General features: G+C 40.5%; 1 protein-coding gene across 2 annotated transcripts in view; it reads left to right on the forward strand.

Annotated features, from left to right (window-relative positions):
* The window catches only part of NALCN (sodium leak channel, non-selective), a 291,882-nt gene that overhangs the window by 180,398 nt on the left and 92,891 nt on the right, over positions 1-18,593 (forward strand). The window contains exon 15 of one of the 2 annotated variants that reach the window (XM_049701166.1): positions 6,937-7,011. The exons of the other annotated variant lie outside the window; for it this stretch is intronic. Coding sequence (XP_049557123.1) covers positions 6,937-7,011 — 75 coding nt within the window. The remainder of the gene's footprint in view (positions 1-6,936; positions 7,012-18,593) is intronic. 2 annotated transcript variants of the gene reach the window in all.

An 18,593-nucleotide genomic window follows, 5' to 3' on the forward strand; every position in this document is an offset into this window, starting at 1 on the left:
ATTCTAGGAAGGAGACTTGCCAGGCTTGCAGAGATCTGATTTTCCACACCAAATGCATTGTCAATGCCAAAAGTATCTTGAGAATGGGTGTTGTAATCTGAGAAAAATAAAGAATTAGATACCTGGACTATTTTAATAGCTATTCTCGACTTTTACACTGAAATCAGTGATTCATGATGTATCAATATTGATCACAAAATAAGGAAGTGGATGTATTACATCCATTGTATATTGCATGATAGAGCAAATACGTGTGTTGCATATTAATATAATGCAGTGTTATAGATCTGTTAAAAGTGGCAAGTAGCCAGTGCATGAAAATATAAATATGAATTTCTTGTTTTAAAGCATTGCACATACTAAATACCGCTGTGTTGAGAGTATATGTGTGCTTTATTTAACAAAGCTCAAGAGGAAATGAAAGGATATATCATTAGCCATTTTTCCCCTGAAATTACATCTTTACAAGAAAATAGTGATTTAGAATTCCATGCCCCATTATAAATTTAAATATTATATAAATTATGAAAGATAAACAATGCAGACAACAGGTTGACTGTGTAATTTAGAACCAGCAAAGCATAGAGGTAAAAGGGTTTCATGCAAATGATGAAGCTCTTGTGATTCAATGTGACAAATCCCTGTAAAAATCCTTTTGTTATATCAGTAGCATTTAATATAAAACTGTGAACCTCATTTAATGGCTATGAAAAGCCTTTTGGCACAGTACGGATGGTACTCGTAGTAGGCAGACATTGGCTGAAAATAAGACTCAGACGTCAACGTAATGGGTTCAGGTTAACGAGCATTACCTCAGCTTTCTATAAAAACAGAACAAACAACAGCAACAACAAAAAGCAACACTGAGAGGATTGAGGAATAGTTCTTGCTTTCAGAATTAGGATTGTCCCCCACTCCCATTAATATGGGGGATGGGGGGAGAAATGGCTGACACCCAAGTCAGCCTGCGAGCTCAAGTCCAAGTCCGCACAGCACTGGTTTGTAGAAAAATAATGTCTCACTGACAGTGTAAATTAAATATGATGGAAACCAAGCTGCCACCCTCCCTTCACTTCTGTTTCTTTGTCACGGTGGTTATTGCCAACTTATTAGAGTCTGAGAAAAAAACTACAAAGTAATTCTCACCTCCTGGCAATCAGCTGCAGACCTAGCCTCCCCGGCATCTTCTATTTCCACTCCAGAGAAACATCAAAGCCAGACCCCAAGTGCCAAGTCCTCACTTTAGCACAGGGCCCTACTCGTCAGGAACACGGTGACAAGGATCCATAAACGTCCGTGTCCACACAGAGTTTCAAGGAAACTCGAACTCCACACACATTTTTAAATACGGTTTCTGTTTTTGCCATCACGTCTTCATGTTAACTAAGCAGGAAAGGCTGAACATTCAGATAGTGAATGAACCTAGGTTTAATGAAGTTTAAAGCAAACTTTAAACTTTCCCATATATTGTGCTTAAATTCGTTACCAAAACCCTCCCCAAGAGCTTGTCTCAACGCTGTTAGCGAGGGGCTTTCTACCTGCAAAGCCCCTTCAGCAAAGCCAAAGTGTTTCCTTTTTGAGTCTTGCCTTCTCTCTACCATGAAAATCAAACTCTTATCTCCATGAAAAAGAGAATGTGCAGCTAGAATCCCCCATCTATTTCTCTGTCCTTCTGCCCTGAGGGTAGCTTTTTCCTCTTTCCTCCAAAAAGGAGGTATAAAATGTACTGTTTTTTAAATTAAGGTAACAAAACATTACATATTTAATAACTTTTGTCAAACTGCACTTAACAGGATCCCGTTACTATTTCAATGAGCCAGCTTAAAATAACTGCATTACCTGCATAAAAAACCAGAACATCTGAAAGGAAAATTTTACCAGAGAAGAAAAGAACGCCATCATTCTGTGATTATTGCAACCTCCCTCTCACACCTCCCGACCTCCCTTGGTGGCATTTGGGCAAACTGCCAGCCCCCAGGCCTACCTCTCAGGCTCCCCCAGCCTCCTTCCAGGCACCCATGCTCTGGCCATACTCACGTGCTCACCAGGTCCCTAGTTAGCCCCATACTCCCAAGGCCCTGTCTTCCCTCATGCCACCTGGAAAGACTTTCTCACAGTTCCCTTCCTGCCAGAAACCTCCTTCTCCTTGGTATCTTGCTATCCTGGTAGCACCTGGCTGGACTCATGACCAGCCCCTCATGATCTTAGATGAGCAGCATTCAGAAGAGGCACCCAGACACATCGGCCCAGCTCAGCTCTGAGAAGTCGGAGTGCTCAGGTGGCACAGGACCGAACCTGGGATACCCTGGTTGAGTTTAGTTTCTGGTTGTCAGTCTTCACACACGTGTGCCCCTGCTCCAAGCCCCTGCTCCCATTTTCCTTCACATCCCTGCTTTCTGAGGGGAAATAAGAACGTTTTCTGGGGATGAAGCATGAGGGAGGCAGAAGGGCCCAGAGAGAGACAGGGAGGCGGTGTGTTTCGACAGTGGTGGCACGTCACACCATCGTTGGTGTGTTGACAACCAAGACCTGCAACCACTTCTTGTCTGAACTTGATGGGGAGAGAGCCTTGCTAGGGGCCGACACGGATGAGGGGCAGCCCGCAGAGAGCTGTGTAGCTGCCTGAGAGGTCTAGGTAGAGAGAGTCTGAAAGATCCCCCCCAAAAATCCAGTCTCCCTTAGCCTCCACCTGGAATGGCAGAACTTCCAAACTTCCTTGAGAGTTGAAAGCCACTGAGTAGGAAGAACACTACTGCTAGAACAAGGGCCCAAATTAGAGACCAGGTAGAGAGTAGAGGGGATTGAATGGGTGCTCCACAAAAGTATATCCATGTCCTAACTCCCAGGCTTGTGAATGTGACCTTATTTGGGAAAATGGTCATTTCAGATGCAATGAAATTAAGGATCTTGAGATGAGATTAATCTGGATTATCCAGTTAAGTCTCAAGTCCAATAACAAGTGTCCTTATAAGAGAAGGGTGAGGATAAGATGCAGGGAGTATGAGGAAAAGACAGAGACAGAGATTGTGGAGTGAGGCTGCTGCAAGCCAGGCAATGCCTGGGGCCACGAGATGCTGGAAGAGGCAAGAAAGGAACCTCCCCTAGAGCCTTTGGAGGGAGTGTGATCCTGCCGACAGCTCGAGTTTGGACTTCTGGCCTCCAGAACTGTCATAGAATGCCCCTCTGTTGTTTTAAGTCCCAAAGCTAGTGCAATTTGTTTGCAGCAACCCCAGGAAACTAAAACAAGGGGTGTCACTGAGAACCAGAGATCTTAGCAGGAGCTGCAGGAACTGAGGTGGTGACCAGTTCAGCAGAGAGAAAGCCCAGCGTCCCCCAAATAAGCGCCATCACTGCCCCTGATGGGGGACAGAGGACCAGTCACATGGCCACAGTGGACCAGAGGCCAATGACCATCACATCTTTGACTTTAAACCAGACCTACAAAGAAAAGGAGCATTTATTCAAATGTAACTTAAGTTTTAAAGGACAAAATTGGATTCATGTAGCAAGATTCGGTTTTCAGCCATCAACACAAATGGAGGGCTTATGGACTACATTCAACTGATATGTGAAAATATGAAGAAAACTGTTTTAGTGTCGCATATCTAAGTTTACATCTGTGTATTTTCATATAGGCTATACCACACCCCAGGGTTCTTGCGGGAGGATTAAATGAAAAAATACTATAGCTGCAATTTGTCAAGGTATTATTATTATAGCCATTGTATTTTACAAATGAGACCACTGAAATTCACAGTGGGCTAGTGGTTGCCACGCAGCTGGTGACTGTCAGAGCCTATTTGCCGGCCAAGGTCTCCAACCACATTGCTCTTTTCCACCAGGCTGCCAACCCACGTCTGCTTAATTCGATGGTGAACTTCATAGCGGTGAGCACGGTATCGCATTTATGTTCCTGACCAGGCAGTATCTGACACAGCAACAGAGTCCAATTTAATCGAATAGCATAACCTTGCTGTGGTTAAGTAGCCTGCCATCTGTCTGGTGTTGGGAAAATAATTAAAAATAAAATCTCCTGACAATCCAGAAAACCTCCACCAAAGTAGACAAGAAAGAAAACAGTTTTATTATTGAATAGCACTAAACCAGACTGTGATGGGCATCGCGGGCAGTCCAGCAAAGTGATCGCAAAGACAGAAAGCCGTGTCACCCTTTGATACACATCCCCACAACACATCCATTCTCTCAGGATGAAAACAAGTAGTCCTCAGGCAAGAAGACTCATCATTTGTTAAATACAGTTCCCCCTAAATTCACCTGGTAACTGGGACGGCCCTCTGTGATAGCTAATTGCCTTTACCCGAAGGAAAATAAAACTTTTCATATCTCCATGATAAACAGGTAGTTTTGCAACATGGGTCCAGGTGGCTAAGTTATATTCCCAACTTCCCATGGAGAAGGGGAGACAGGGCACTCTTCCTGGGTTGTAAAATGATGAGACTTATTTAGCTTTTAAAAAGATCTGTATACATCTCAAAGGGACAGAATTTGTAAGCATAAGTTTTCAAGGAAATGCGCTAAGCAAAGGGAGGGGAACTGTGGCTTTCCCTTTTTTAATCAGGGAAATTATTTTTTTCTTTTTAGATTTGTGTTGGCCCTTTCCCTGGGGAGATAGGAAAGGCTGTTAGGTTAGGACACAGAGCCAGGGCTGCTTCCAGTGCCCAGGAGAGACAGAAGTGGTGTGAGACAGCTCATATTCACAGCGGAGCCCTTCAGGTGGCCACTCTGAGTCTGGGAGAGGAAGCAGGAGAAGGGAGTACTGAGAGTACTTTTGATGATAACGTCAAGGTCAACCTCAAGGTCACAGGACAAGGGCTAGACTTGGAGTGAACTATGAAATGTCCTGTATAGAATAATGTCTGGTTTAGAGTAAGCCTGAATATATCTGTGCCCAGATGTGCACAGTGTGGTGGACGTGGTGACATCAGTAAAAAATCTGTGGTCTAATAGAGAACAGACATGTGGTTGCCAAGGGGGAGGAGGTATGCGGGAGGGATGGATTGGGAGTTTGGGGTCAGCAGATGCAGACTATTATATACACAATTGATAAACAACAAGGTCCTTCTGTTGTTCCTATAATATAGGGAACTATATTCAATATCCTGTAATAAACCATAATGGAAAAGTATATAAAAAAGTATATATATATATATATGTGTGTGTGTGTGTGTGTATGTGTGTGTGTGTATTACTTTGCTGTACAGCAGAAATTAACACAACATTGTAAATCAACTATGCTTCAATTTAAAAAGAATTAAACAAAAGAAAAAAAATCTATGTTCTAGACCATTCTGTATCCTCTTTAAGTTCTGGCAGGATCCCAAAGGCTGTGGCTATTCACAGGAAGAGTGCTGGCAATTGTCCTGAGCCAAACGTTGTCAAAACTCCATAGTAGTTGAGGCTTTTTTTTCCCCTTGTTATATGCTCATTAAACTTGGAAAACAGCTAGCCGTTAACTTCTGTATAATAATCTCTCTGGTGCTTAAGAGTCATGACTAAATTGCCTCGATTTTCTTACCTTTGTGCTTAACAGTCTAATAGTAACAAATGGGAATAATTTGCCAAGAGGGAAATTAAAAGGAAGAATATATATTAAGAATGAAAAAGATTATCAAATGAATGTGGTACTTTAGAGAATTCAAAGTTGAAAAGGGACTAGAAATTAAAATATTTTTAAAATTCTACTTTTTCGTTGTTTTCTTTCTTTTACCGTATTTACCCATTGCAAATGAAGTATATGCCTTTTTTTTAATTTGGGAAAATATAGTGAAATACAAAAACAAAGGGAGGGGGAGTCCATTTTTTTCACAAAGACAGGCACCGTTAACATTTCTAAAGTACCTCCTCCTAGCATTTTCTCTATTATTTCTTTTTGTACATACTTGCACTTCTACCATATATACTCTCATTTAATATTGTAAGCATTTTTTCTACTGTTAAAATTCAGGAGTGTATTAGTTATCTATTGCTATAGAACAAATTATGAACAACTTAAGAGCTTACAACAATAAACATCTATTATCTCACGTGGATTCTGCAGGTCGGGAATCTGAGACGGGCTTAGCTGGGTGTTTCTGTAGTTCAGAGTGTCCCATGAGTTTGCAGTCAAGATGTTAGCTGGGGCTTCAGTCACCTGAAGGCTTTACTAGGGCTGAAGGATCCACTTCTGAGATGGGTCAGTCACATGGCTGTGGCAGGAGGCCTCAGCTCATTGCCACATGGGCCTCTCCACAGGGACATGGCACCTGGCCATAGGACACGGCACCTGGCTTCCAGCAGAGTGCGTGATCCAAGGGGGAGCGAGGTGAAAGCCACAATGACTTTTACTACCTAGCCTCATAAGTCACACACAATCCTTTCCGTAACCTATTGGTTATACAGACCAGCCATATTCAATGTGTAAGGGGATACACAAGACTGTGAACACCAGTGACTCACAATGTTGGAGACTAGTTACCACAATGGATTTGTAATGGCTGCATGAATTTTACAATAGAGATCTCTATAACTGTATTAGCTATTTACATAAGGTTAGATGTTATTTCCAGTATTTCATTATTACAAATAATCTCTCAAGCACTTTTGTACATAAAGGTTTTCATTAGTACTTCAGGTTATTTTCTTTGAATACAGTCTTAGAAGTAAGATTGTTGAGTTATTTTTTTAAAGGTTTCTTAATTTTCATTTTAAATCAGTTTTATAAAGCAAATTAATATTTTATATTGTTTATTTCAGTTAACAGATGCAGTTCCTTTAATGTCTTTGCTATAAGTATCTTAAAATACCTATGCAGTGATTCACAACTCATGTTTAATGCATTCTATATAAGTGTATATTTTAGGTAGATATTCTATATCATATATAATTTTGATACTTATGGCATGTGGGTTTTTTCATTGCTATTTAACCATTTTATAGATCCTCCTGAGTTTGTTTGTCGCTGTTATTTTGGACAACTTAGAACTTGATGAAGATCTAAAGAAGCTTAAACAAGTAAGTAATGTATGGGGGATTCTTTAAATCGGCATTAAAAAAATAAGGGCAAAACATGTGCTTACAGGTAGTATTAAAGCAGTTCAAGGTTCAGAGTAAAAAAAGATAGATTTTAATACATTAAGACAATCTGAGTTGGCAAATAATTTTCTTCTAAGTTTAACCTTCTCTAATATCAACAAAGGAAATTTTTATTGCCCTATGATTATCCTAGGAATATTTTTATATCATTATTTTGAGTAAAATTAAGATGGACATAGTATAGTAAACTGAATTTAGATTCTCCTTCTGCCATTAAATGAAGATAGTTTGGAAATGAAATGCCTCAGGGCCAGATTGCCATTTGGCATAATTACATGTAATTCTCTTGATCATCATCATAAAAATATTAAGCATAAACTTGCCTGACCACTAGACATTAAAAGAGAATTTAGTCTGGGTGCCCAAAGTGGTTATAAGAAATGGGATAGAATAATTGATCAACTGTGTGCCCAGTTGTGTATGAAAATAGATTGGGTGTTATGGCATTGATAATCATGTTCCAAAAATGTAAATGTGTGAAGATTATGTTATTGATGTTGGCAGAAAGATTACAGGTGTGATTAGCTATTCTCATAGTTTTTGTTCCATGGAAGATACTTGGCTTGAATATTTGACTCTGTCAAAGAGAAGAGACCCTTTGAGAAGCAGAATTTATAAAAGGGGGGAGCCTGGATAAATATTCTTGGCTTACCCTCCCCAGCACTGCAATAGTTGGAATTATTAATATCCCAGTGAAGATCCTATCTGGAATTTTAGGAAGGCCCTACACATTCAGAATTTTCAAGTTGGATAGAGTTGTCTATTTTTAAAAAAACAAAGACATAACCTATTTAAATTTTTGTTGTTATTTATATATCTGAAAATCCCTTTAAGCATTTCATTGTTTTACTCTTGTTTATTTCCAAAGCCTATGCTTTTAACCAAGGGCAGTCAATAAGGAAAAAAGAAACAAACATATTTGATATAAAGATGCCCACTGCGAACATATCAAGGAAGGATTTAAATTCTTCCCTGTCCTGGGGCTACACAGGCAAATAGTTATCTGAGTGTGGTGGGCATGATTTCTTCCAGATCTTTTCAATTTGTGGCAACAGTGGTAGGTTCTTCAAATGAGGGTTGGGAAGTTCTTTATGCCATTGATGCAAATACTTCCCATGGTTTCTAGTTGTAGAAGAAATATGTAATTAGTGAGTTCAAAATTGAAATTGACCAACCATATAATTAGACACAACCAATAAATATCTCTTGCTGTATAACCACCTTAGTCCTTGCTTTACAAATCTGGTATTTATTTCAGGATTTAAATGATTTTACTCTATTTTTATTATTCCCAGAGAAGAGGATGGGGGAAATGTGAAAAAATGGTTGATTTTCTTAATGTTTCAAGTTCCAGAAAGCACTCTGTATTCCAAAGTCTGTCTTTATTCAGTTTAAACTTGTTTTTCAGTCTTTGACCCTTTCCACTAACTAGTCTGTAGGTTCTTAGAGCTACAGTCACGTTTGTGTGAGCACTGGCTCAGTGCCAGCTACTTTGTATTTTCATTTATTTAAATTTCACAGCAACCATGTGATGCAAGTATTGTTAATAGCTTCATCTTACAGGTGAGGAAACTAAGGCACGGAGAAGTAACTTGCCTAAGGTCTCACTGCTAATAAGTGGCAGAGTTAGGATTTGAACCCAGGCAATTTGGACCAAAAGCCCAGACTCAGCCTCTATGCTATATTGAGTCACATTAAAGCTATATAAATGCCAGACATGAGTCATGCCATTGTGGAGGCTCATTCATAAGACTGTTAGTTACTTGTTGATAAATAATGATATCTTAGGTGACAGAGACGTCATTATATTCATGAAATAACCATTGATGTGACAGGCAGTTTCTTGAGGAATGGAGGTGAATTAAGCTACCCAATCATTAAAACTATCCAAAAGGCAGATGATCTAATTAGAGGCACTGGAGTTAGGACTTTGGCAGAAGCTAAGAGCTGAGATGCTTACCATTCACTCCACATGATGGCAGACACTGGCCAAAGCACCTTTTCCCTCAGGGACCTTCTGGAGCAATGACCCTCCTTAGACACAGACATAAGGTGCTTGCAGCATATTGACATTTTAGAGAGGTCTCTAGAGACTTAATGTACTTTATTATGATTGTGGTAAAAACAGTTGTGTTAAAATATACATGTTGGCGCATAGACATTTTTCAAGAGTAATAGAAACCGTGTGAGCCATCTCTAAAATGGAGACATTAAATATGAAACACTGAACGGGGGCTATTAGAAAAAGTCGGTTCTCATGCTTGGGAGAGGGATTATGTCCCTGGAGGTGGATGGGATAGGAGACAATGGTAGAAATCTGAATGGTACAGTGAAGAAACTAGAATGGGAGAAGAGAAAGAAGTGAAGAAGTGAACGAGGAAAACATCCAAGAGATGAAATCAAAGGAAAGAGCACAGATTATTAATCTAAGCCAATGATAAAGGGGGAGAAATGTGACCGAATGCTACATCAGATTGCTCCATGCACCAGAGCTTTTGTGAAGAAGCTCCCTGAGGCAAGCACAGTCTGCTGGATCAATGGTGCTGGAACTGTATCCTTCTTAAGTAGGAACATGCTACTTATTGTTTCCCCATTATTTTCTGAAGTTGCCTCCTTGCCCTTTAAGACAGTGGTTTCCAGCCAGGGATGCTAACCCGTGGGGCTCTTCAGGAGAAGCTATGGGACCAGCAGCCTTCTTTAACACTTCAGGAAACCTAAAGGGAATTGTGCATTTACCCGACTAAAATGCCTACTTCAGTACTTTTAGCTGGAAATTTATGAATTCTAGGCAGCAGCACTGCTTCCCTAATGCTAATGCTCTGAAGGCTCTTCATATATGCTTTTCTTTAAGGAAAAAGAAGCAACGTTGAATTATTTATTGCTTAATAAAGGCATTTTGATAGAAACTTTTTTAAAGAGAGGACTCAGAGGGCAATAATTAAAGGGCTCCTTGGGGATGACTTTGGGTAGGTTCTGATGTAAATGCTCATTCCCAGGCCACCTGTCTCCATGCCATCACCAGTGTTTTGCCTTTAGAGCCACTAATGTAGCTTTTCCTTTGTCACTCTCCAAAATAAATAATGCTCTGAAAAAACATGCCAATTATGCATTCACATAAAATTCATCTATTGCTTTCCTAGCAGCAATATAGCAGTAGCAGTCATTTCCTAGCTGCCATAATTTATGTGACCCCGAATCTAATTAAATAGAGACCGTGATTCTCTTTCAGCATCACCAAAACCCAATAGAGGAACTGGAGATAGATAGAGATAGAAATAGAGATATATAATGGGTTTTTACATAAGATCAGAAAATTGACTAGAAATGAGATTGTCTGTAAATGTGTAATTTGGCTGCCGAGAAGCCAGGTCAGTTCATATAGAGGCTAAAAACCCCCTTGACCTACTGCTGTCCTCTAAACAGCAGTAGGAGACAATGACCTTCATGCTCTGTGATGTAGCAAAGACACTGGAGAATGTAGGTGGAGTTTTGCAAACTTTGAAAAGGAAGAGAATTCTTGCAGCTTTAATGATTTTTGCAAATTCAGTGCAAGACACATATAAAGGGTTTTCTTTTAAGCAGTAGAAGATTCATTAAACTATGAGGGAAAAAAAAGACCCATAGAGAAGCCTCAGGGAAAAGAATCATTGAAAAGGGAAGTAGAGATAGTCTGTGTAGATTAAGTTCAAAGCTCTGCAATTAAAACTGTTACCCCAGCTCTGTATTAAGTCCCATTTGAGTCTTGTCTGGTTCAAATTTGATAATGTTTGGTCTTCTGTGATGTCCAATGCATAGTGAGGGATGGACATGTAAAGAGACTTCTCTCTCTTGTTGATTATGATTTTAACAAAACAACAAAACTCTTAGTCCTTTTAAAAATATGAGCTCCAAAAAAAAAAAAAAATATGAGCTCTGGGTTAATGTTTCTCCATAGCCTTACCTGGGGGCTTTCATTTTCATCTCTGTCTTGTCTCCTGTATTGAAGTCATTCTGGATTTAGGGCAACAGCAAGGGGACAGACTAGCCACTCAGCTAAGCACTGTTTGCCATCTCCTGATCTGAGTCGAGCCTTCAGTCTTCTTAGTACTTTTTCCATCTCACAGGAGTGAACTCAAATGAATGTAACATGAAAGAAGGATGCAACTGTTACAATAATAAATATTCCCTATTGAAAACTACCTGGTGCCAGGCACTTCATATGCAATTACTGAATTTAATTCTAAATGTTAAAAACACAGAAACTAACATTCAGGGAGATAAATTTCTTGCCCAATTTCATATAATTTGTAAAGTGCTTAAGTTGGGATAATAAGGGCTTTCTCACCCCAATGCAGGTGACACACAACCTGCTCAGAGAATCAGTTCATTCATTCATTCTAAGGCGAGTGTCTGGCAAATGGGTTGGTTGAGATGCTTGCATTTTTGGATCAGCAGACTCTCTCCCTGTGGATGTGTAGACTGGAGGTCAAATTGTAATCAGAATATAGCTCAGTGAGCTGGGAATCAGTGTGGGGTGTGGAGAAGGAGGGTTGTGTGATTCAAATACGTAATGGCATCAGGCTAATGTCACTTGAGGTATTCCTTTTACTAGATCTCCCCATTTTTGTAATCCTGGGGTCTGAATGCCCATCCGCTGTACTCCAGATGTTGTGTTAGGGGCACCAGACATAATGATGAGCAAGATATTGTTCCTGCCTTCAAATAGCTTATGAACTGGTGGCAGAAAGTGACAACTAAACAGATACTACAAACCGTGGAGCACAAAGGAGACGCACATAACAGATGATGAAATTAGATATGTTTTCTCCCAAGTGTGGCACAGACTAAAATCTGTAATTCCCATCTAGGTGAAGGAAGTTAGAAGAAGGCAGTGTAAAGAAGCATGCTTGAGACCAAGAGAACAGCAAACTTTTTCTTTAGGCAAGAAAAAGCATAGTGGCTTTTTGGAGGCCACTAGGAGTTCACTGTGACTCAAGTATAGAGCAAGGGAGAAAATGGTGAGCTGGACAAACAAGCAGGGACCAGCAGAGGAAATGCCATGAGCAGTGCTAAGCCACTAGATATTACCCTGTGGGCATTTAAGCCAAGAGCGACATAATCTCCCCTATGTTCTATTTTTTTTTTAATCAAAGTTTAGTTACTGTACAATATTATAAGTTATAGGTGTACAATATAGTGATTCACAGTTTTTAAAGGTTATACTCCATTTATAGTTATTATAAAATATTGGCTATATTCCCCATGTTGTACAATATATCCTTGTATCTTATTCATTTTTTAGATAATAGTTTGTACCTCTTAATCCTCTACCCCTAAATTGCCCTTCCCCCTTCCCTCTCCTCATTGGTAACCACTGGTTTGTTCTCTTTGTCTGTGAGTCTGCTTCTTTTTTGTTATATTCACTAGTTTGCTGTAGTTTTTAGATTCCACATATAAGTGATACCATGCATTATTTGTCTTTCTTTGTCTGACTTATTTCACTTAGCATAATATCCTCCAAGTCCATCCTTGTTGCTGCAGATGGCAAAATTTCATTCTTTTTTCCCCTACATTCTTCAGTTCAGAGAATGAATTGAAGGGCACCTAGACTGAAGATAGGAGAGTCAATCCCTGAAGCAGATGGTGATTGCAGTCTCAACTAAAGGAAATAGAGATGAGGGAACGTGAAGGAGTGGTGACGTACAGAAGAGGGAATGCAGAGGGTAGGGTCTGGTGACCCGTCGGATGTAAGATGAGCAAAGGTTGGAGACAAGAGCATCACCCAGGTTTCTAGATTGCCCCAGATGTGCCAAGGCAGAGGATGCAGAAGAAGGAAGAATTTTGGGGTTGGTTTGTTTTATTTTGGGGAGTGGGGGGGTCATATATTCCATGAGATGCCTGGGAAATATCTATGAGACAATGTCTGTGGATAGATATAAGGGTTAAAACTTAGGCAGAGTATCGGGGCTGAGACAGATATTGGAGAGAAGCAAAAATTAACATGCAGGTGGTAAGTTAAGCCTTTAGAATTATGAGTTTACCAAGGGAAGAATGGTTCCCTGAGGAACAGCAAATGAATCCAGTGAGACAATGAGAAAGAGCCCGAAATGGGAATGAGAAGCCCAAGAGGTAGGAGGAAAGAGGAGAACGTGTGTGTCATCAAGAACAAGGCTGTGGTTCACAATCTCAAAGACTTCAGAGAGGTCAAAGGTGGTCACCATAGCAAACAATCCTAATTACAATAGCATCAGAAAAAATAAAATACTTAGGAAAAAACATAACCAAGGAAGTGTAAGATTTCTGCCCTGAAAACTACAAAACATTGCTGAAAGAAATTACAGAAGACACAAATAAATGAAAAGACACTCTGTGTTCATGGCTTGGAGAGAATATGGAGAAATTGGAAGACTTGTGCACTTGTTGGTGGTGTAAAATGGTGCAGCCGCTATGGAAAACAGCATGAGGTTCCTCAAAAAATTAAAAATAGAAATGATCCAGCAATACCACTTCTGGGTATATATCCAAAAGAATTAAAAGTAGGATCTCATTGCAGCGTTACTCACAATAGCCAAGAGGTGGAAGCGACCAAAACGTCCATTGACAGATGAATGACTAAAGAGAATGTGGTATATACATAAAGTAGAATATTATTCATTCTGACATGCAACAACATGGATGAACCTTGAGGACATTATGCTCAGTGAAATAAGCCAGTGACAAAATGATAAATGCCGTATGATTCCATTTATATGAGGTATCTAACGTAATCAAATTCATAGAAACAGAAAATAGAGTGAAGGTTGAGAGGGGCAAAGAGGAGTTGTTGTTCAATGGCTATAGAGTTTTAGTTTTAAAAGATGAAAAGGTTTGAGACCTTTTGCACAACAATATGGATGTACTTAACGCTACTGAACTGTACCCTTAAAAATGACTAAGGTGATAAATGTGATGTTATGCGTTTCTGACCACAGTTTTTTTTTTTAATTTTGATAAAAAATTGGTCACCATATTGGTAAGGTGTGAGAGCAGGCTTAGGGATTCTGATGGTGCAGAAGCTGGGTTGCAGAAGGTGAGGAGTGATGACAGCTAAGAAAGTAAAGACGAACTGTTAACCTTTTCCTCTCAGACTTCTCATGCTCTAAGTTTCCAGACAGACCGCCTGGTTACGGACTGATTCTTAATTTTTATAGCTATGTAGTAACATCATTTACTACAGTGCTACCCAACCGTTTTTTTTCCCATTGCGGTTTGCACAGAGAGTGACATTTGTACAACAGCTGGGAATCACATGCAGCTGGAGGCATCCAACACTAGGATTTCTGCTGCTCCGGGAAAAACTCAGCTGCCCAGGGGCCAAGGATCAATACCCCAAAGAAGCTATAAATCATCAGTGGCTGAGTTGGAATGCGCAGCATTTTACTCAAAGCCTTTGATGTAACCCAACTGCACTTGAAGCCACTCTCTCAATCTTTCGGTCAGAGATGACTCTTTAGTTGTCAGTTTACATATTATTACCCATAATTTAACATAACTGAAATCTCAAAACTCATCTTATATAGCACTTGATCTGCTATTTCTGATAGAGCTTCATTGTTAGGCTTCTTTTAAAAAATAAATTCTTATGCCACATTAAGGCATAAACAACAATAAGATCTGTTTAAAGAGATGAAGTAGCTAAGACTGAGAACTATTCAGATCAGGGTTCAAGCTAATAGGTCACAACAGAAGCTAAAAATTTGAGGATATCAATTATCAGCATAAGAAAACAGCCTAGAGTGGGGAGGGACAGATAAGATGGGGGTACAGACTACCGTGTATAAAATAAATAAGCTACAGGGATACGTTGTACAGCACAGGGAATATGGCCAATATTTTATAATACTTATAAAAATGGAGTATAACCTTTAAAACTTGTGAATCACTGTGTTATATATGGAAACTTACATAATATTATAAATCACCTATACCTCAATTTTAAAAAGAAAAAGAAAAAAAAAAGACAGCAGCCTAGAAATCTAGAAGCCAATGCAAAAATGGTGAGCAGCCAACTGGAATTTTGGAGTTAAACAGGTACTAGTCAAGGATCCGGGAAGTCAAAACAAAACAGACCAGGTACCTGTTAGAATTGATGTCTTCCTATTACGGGTTGAATTGTGTCCCTCAAAAAGAGATACTGAAGCCCTAACTCCCAGTACCTGTGAATGTGACCTTATTTAAAAATAGGGTATTTGCAGTTGAAATCAAGTTAAGGTGAGGTCATTAGGGTGGTCCCTAATCCAGTATGACTGGTGTCCTTATACAAAAAGGAGAAGAGAGACACACAGAGACAGAGACTAGAGCGATGCGTGTACAAGCTAAGGAACACCTGGGGTGTGGACCGTCACCAGAAACTAGGAGAAAGTCTTGAAACAGACCCTCCCTCAGAACCTCCAGAAGGAACCAAGCCCATAGACACTTTGATTTGGGATTTTCAGCCTCCAAAACTGAGATAGTAAATTTCTGCCGTTTCAAGCCACCAGTTTTGGGTACTATGTTACAGCAGCCCTTGGAAACGAATACACCCCCTGGCCTCAAAAACAAAGGACCGCTCTTGGCCGCCAGGAAGTAACAGAGCTGAAGATAGTGGGTGCTCTCAGGATGGCGGGCAGCTTTCACCAACCAAGAACAGCTTTCTCAACAGATGGACTGAGTTCCTTTTGCCCTTAATCAAACAAGTCCCATAATAATAAATGTTATAAATTTGAGACTTTCTTGGAAGAAGGGTTTCTCTAAGTCCTTCCAAAATTTCATTCTATGTGTGATTGACCCAAACCAGATCACTTTTAGAGGCTGTTGTTTTCAGAAACCTTGCTCTTTGCCTCATCCCCTGGCACTCAGGACGGTTAATAAGGCAGCTCAAGTCTCTCTTGACATTGAACAAACATAAAATGACGGGCCTAAGACTGTTCAAGTTTACATTGATGAGTTGTCGGCTGTGTCAAATGTGCTAATTCAGAATTACTTTTATTACAGTTTATCACAGCACTCTACAAGATAACCTCTCAATTTTTTTTTCTCTTAAATTCTGAAGTATCTTTAATGAGAAAGGCATTCTTACAAAATCAGATGGCTCTTGACATTATTACGATTTTTTTTTTTTAAGTGAGGTTTGGAGGGAAAATGTGTACAAACCAGGCAAGAGCGTTACTCTTCAGCATACCCGGTCCTCAGTCCCCTGCCCAGCCATGGAGACACTATCTCAACCAACAGTGCTTTTCTTCCTCAGATCCTTTCACAGGCAGTGGGAAACTAGAGGGTTATGGTTCTAAGAAAAAAACGTGACAATTGGTTTTCAGTTTTCTGCAGTGTCTTGCAGTCATTGAATTGCAAACAGGCTCTTTGGTAGCTGCGTTCAGACATGTTTCAGGAGTGAGGTAGTGAATTTTGTCCTCTGTGTGCCCATACACGCAACATGAGGTGTTGCCATTGCTTTGATTCCTTTGGGACTAAGGTTTCAGCAGCCCATCTGTTCTTTGTTCTGAGAAGCCCATGTACTTGTCTATTCCACCCAAAACGTTTCTGCTATCTGCTTGTTCATTCAATTCCTTCAATCTTTGAGTCCCTACTGTGTGCAAAACACTGGGCCAGGCATTAAGGAGATAAGAATAAACAGTTAAATTTTCTGCTCTCATGGAGCTTAGGGTCTAATGGAGGAGTTGGACATCAGTCAAATAATCAGAGCAGTGAATAAATATTTATAATGTGAGATGAACTTTCTGCAGAAAAGAACGGCATTTGAGTGAGGAGTTAGAAGACCTTGACCCAGATGGGGGTCAGGGAAGTGGCGAAGGAGAAAGAGACACTTGGGCTGAGTTTTGAAGGAGGGGCAGCCGTGAACTTCATGGGGGGTGTTGATAGGGAAAGGGAGGGGAGAGCATTCCAGAGAGAAGGAAACATGTTCAGCATGACCCCAGAAAAAAGTGGTGTAAAGTGAGTATAGAAAAGTAAGTGGGGCATAGACCATGCAGCACCTTGAGAAACATGCCAAGAACTTTTCCCTTGGGGACTTCCCTGGCGGTCCAGTGGTTAAGAGTCTACACTTACAATGCAGGGGTGCGGGTTCAATCCCTGGTCAGGGAACTAAGGTCCCACATGCCACGTGGCATGACCAAGAAAAAAAGAACTTTTCCCTTTGCCCCCAGAACAATAGGAAGCCACTGCAGGCTTTTACGATGGGAGGCAGTGTGAATGGGAGAGCTGTTTGGGAAGCGAAATCAGCAGGTGAATGTTTAGATTTAAGGACATAAATGAGAGTCTCAAGGATGACTCCTGGTTTCAGGTTCAGCTCCTTGGATGGATGATGATACCATTCACAGAACCGGGAAACATTAGCACAGAACTTTATTTGTGGGAAAAGATCATCACTCGGTCTTGGATATGTTGAGTTTGTGATGGGTTTGAGACTCAGCAGAGACACCTAATACTTGGTTGCATGTATAGGTTTAGAGTCTAGGAGCAAGGGCTGGCTGGCTAGAGATACAAATATGGATGTTCCATATCATTCCCAGTTGTTTATCCAGTGCCTGCCATGTGCCAGGCACTGTTCTAGGCCCAAGGGGTAAGTCAGCAAAAACAACAGACAGAAATGTCTGCCCTCTTTGATTCTTCAGTCCTAGTGACGGGCTCTGTACTAGTGGAAGTTGTAAATCTGGATGAGGTTGTATAGGGTGGGGGGAAAGGAGATACCGCAGCCTTAAGGGGAAATCATGATGCTGGTGCTTAATGATGCTGGCGCTTTGCCTTAGGGAAACACACATAATCCATCTTTGTTTTTGTCCCATGTAGATGTTTGTTCTGTTACAAATAATCAACACTTTTTCTGTCTCAAGTTCAGCCTCCCAATGGGAGAAGAATCTGATTGGTCCAGCTAGTCAACATCATTCCTTTTAGGCTGGAATTTTGTATCTCTGCCTCTCAATGCTGGTCAGCCATACAGAAAGCCATCAGCTTTGAACTGATGGGTAGATCCAGACCAAACCACAAAGTGGGCTCCCCTGAAATGTGGCTGGTTTCCTAAGACAGTCCTTTCTTCTCCTAACTCTCCACGCTGGCCTCTGCTCTGGAGGAGCTAGACCCCAAAGAAGGAGATGTGAAAGAAGAGACCAGGTCCCCTTCGCAGTTCTAGAAAGGAAGTCGTACTTGTGGGGCTGGGGTGGGGTAGGGGAGCAAGGCTTGAATCACAGATGAGACTGGATTGCCCTGGACTGATGTTTTTATAACCAAAGGTGGCCAGAAAGCTATGGAACTTATCTAAGAAGGGCAACCAGTCTTTTTCTTTATTCATAACTGAAGGTTGATGGTTTCATTGTCGGCCTTTCCTTACATTCTACCCGCTACCGTTGCTCAGTAAGAGTCACAGTGGGAGACAGGGTATGGCTGGCATCCTCACTCACAGCCATATGACGATTGAATATTTTTTACTCTGATATTAAAAGAATGACTTAGATTGTTACTAAGAAATGAGAAATGTATATGTTATTTTA

Source organism: Orcinus orca, chromosome 18 (genome assembly GCF_937001465.1).
Source record: "Orcinus orca chromosome 18, mOrcOrc1.1, whole genome shotgun sequence".
Lineage (NCBI taxonomy): Eukaryota > Metazoa > Chordata > Mammalia > Artiodactyla > Delphinidae > Orcinus > Orcinus orca.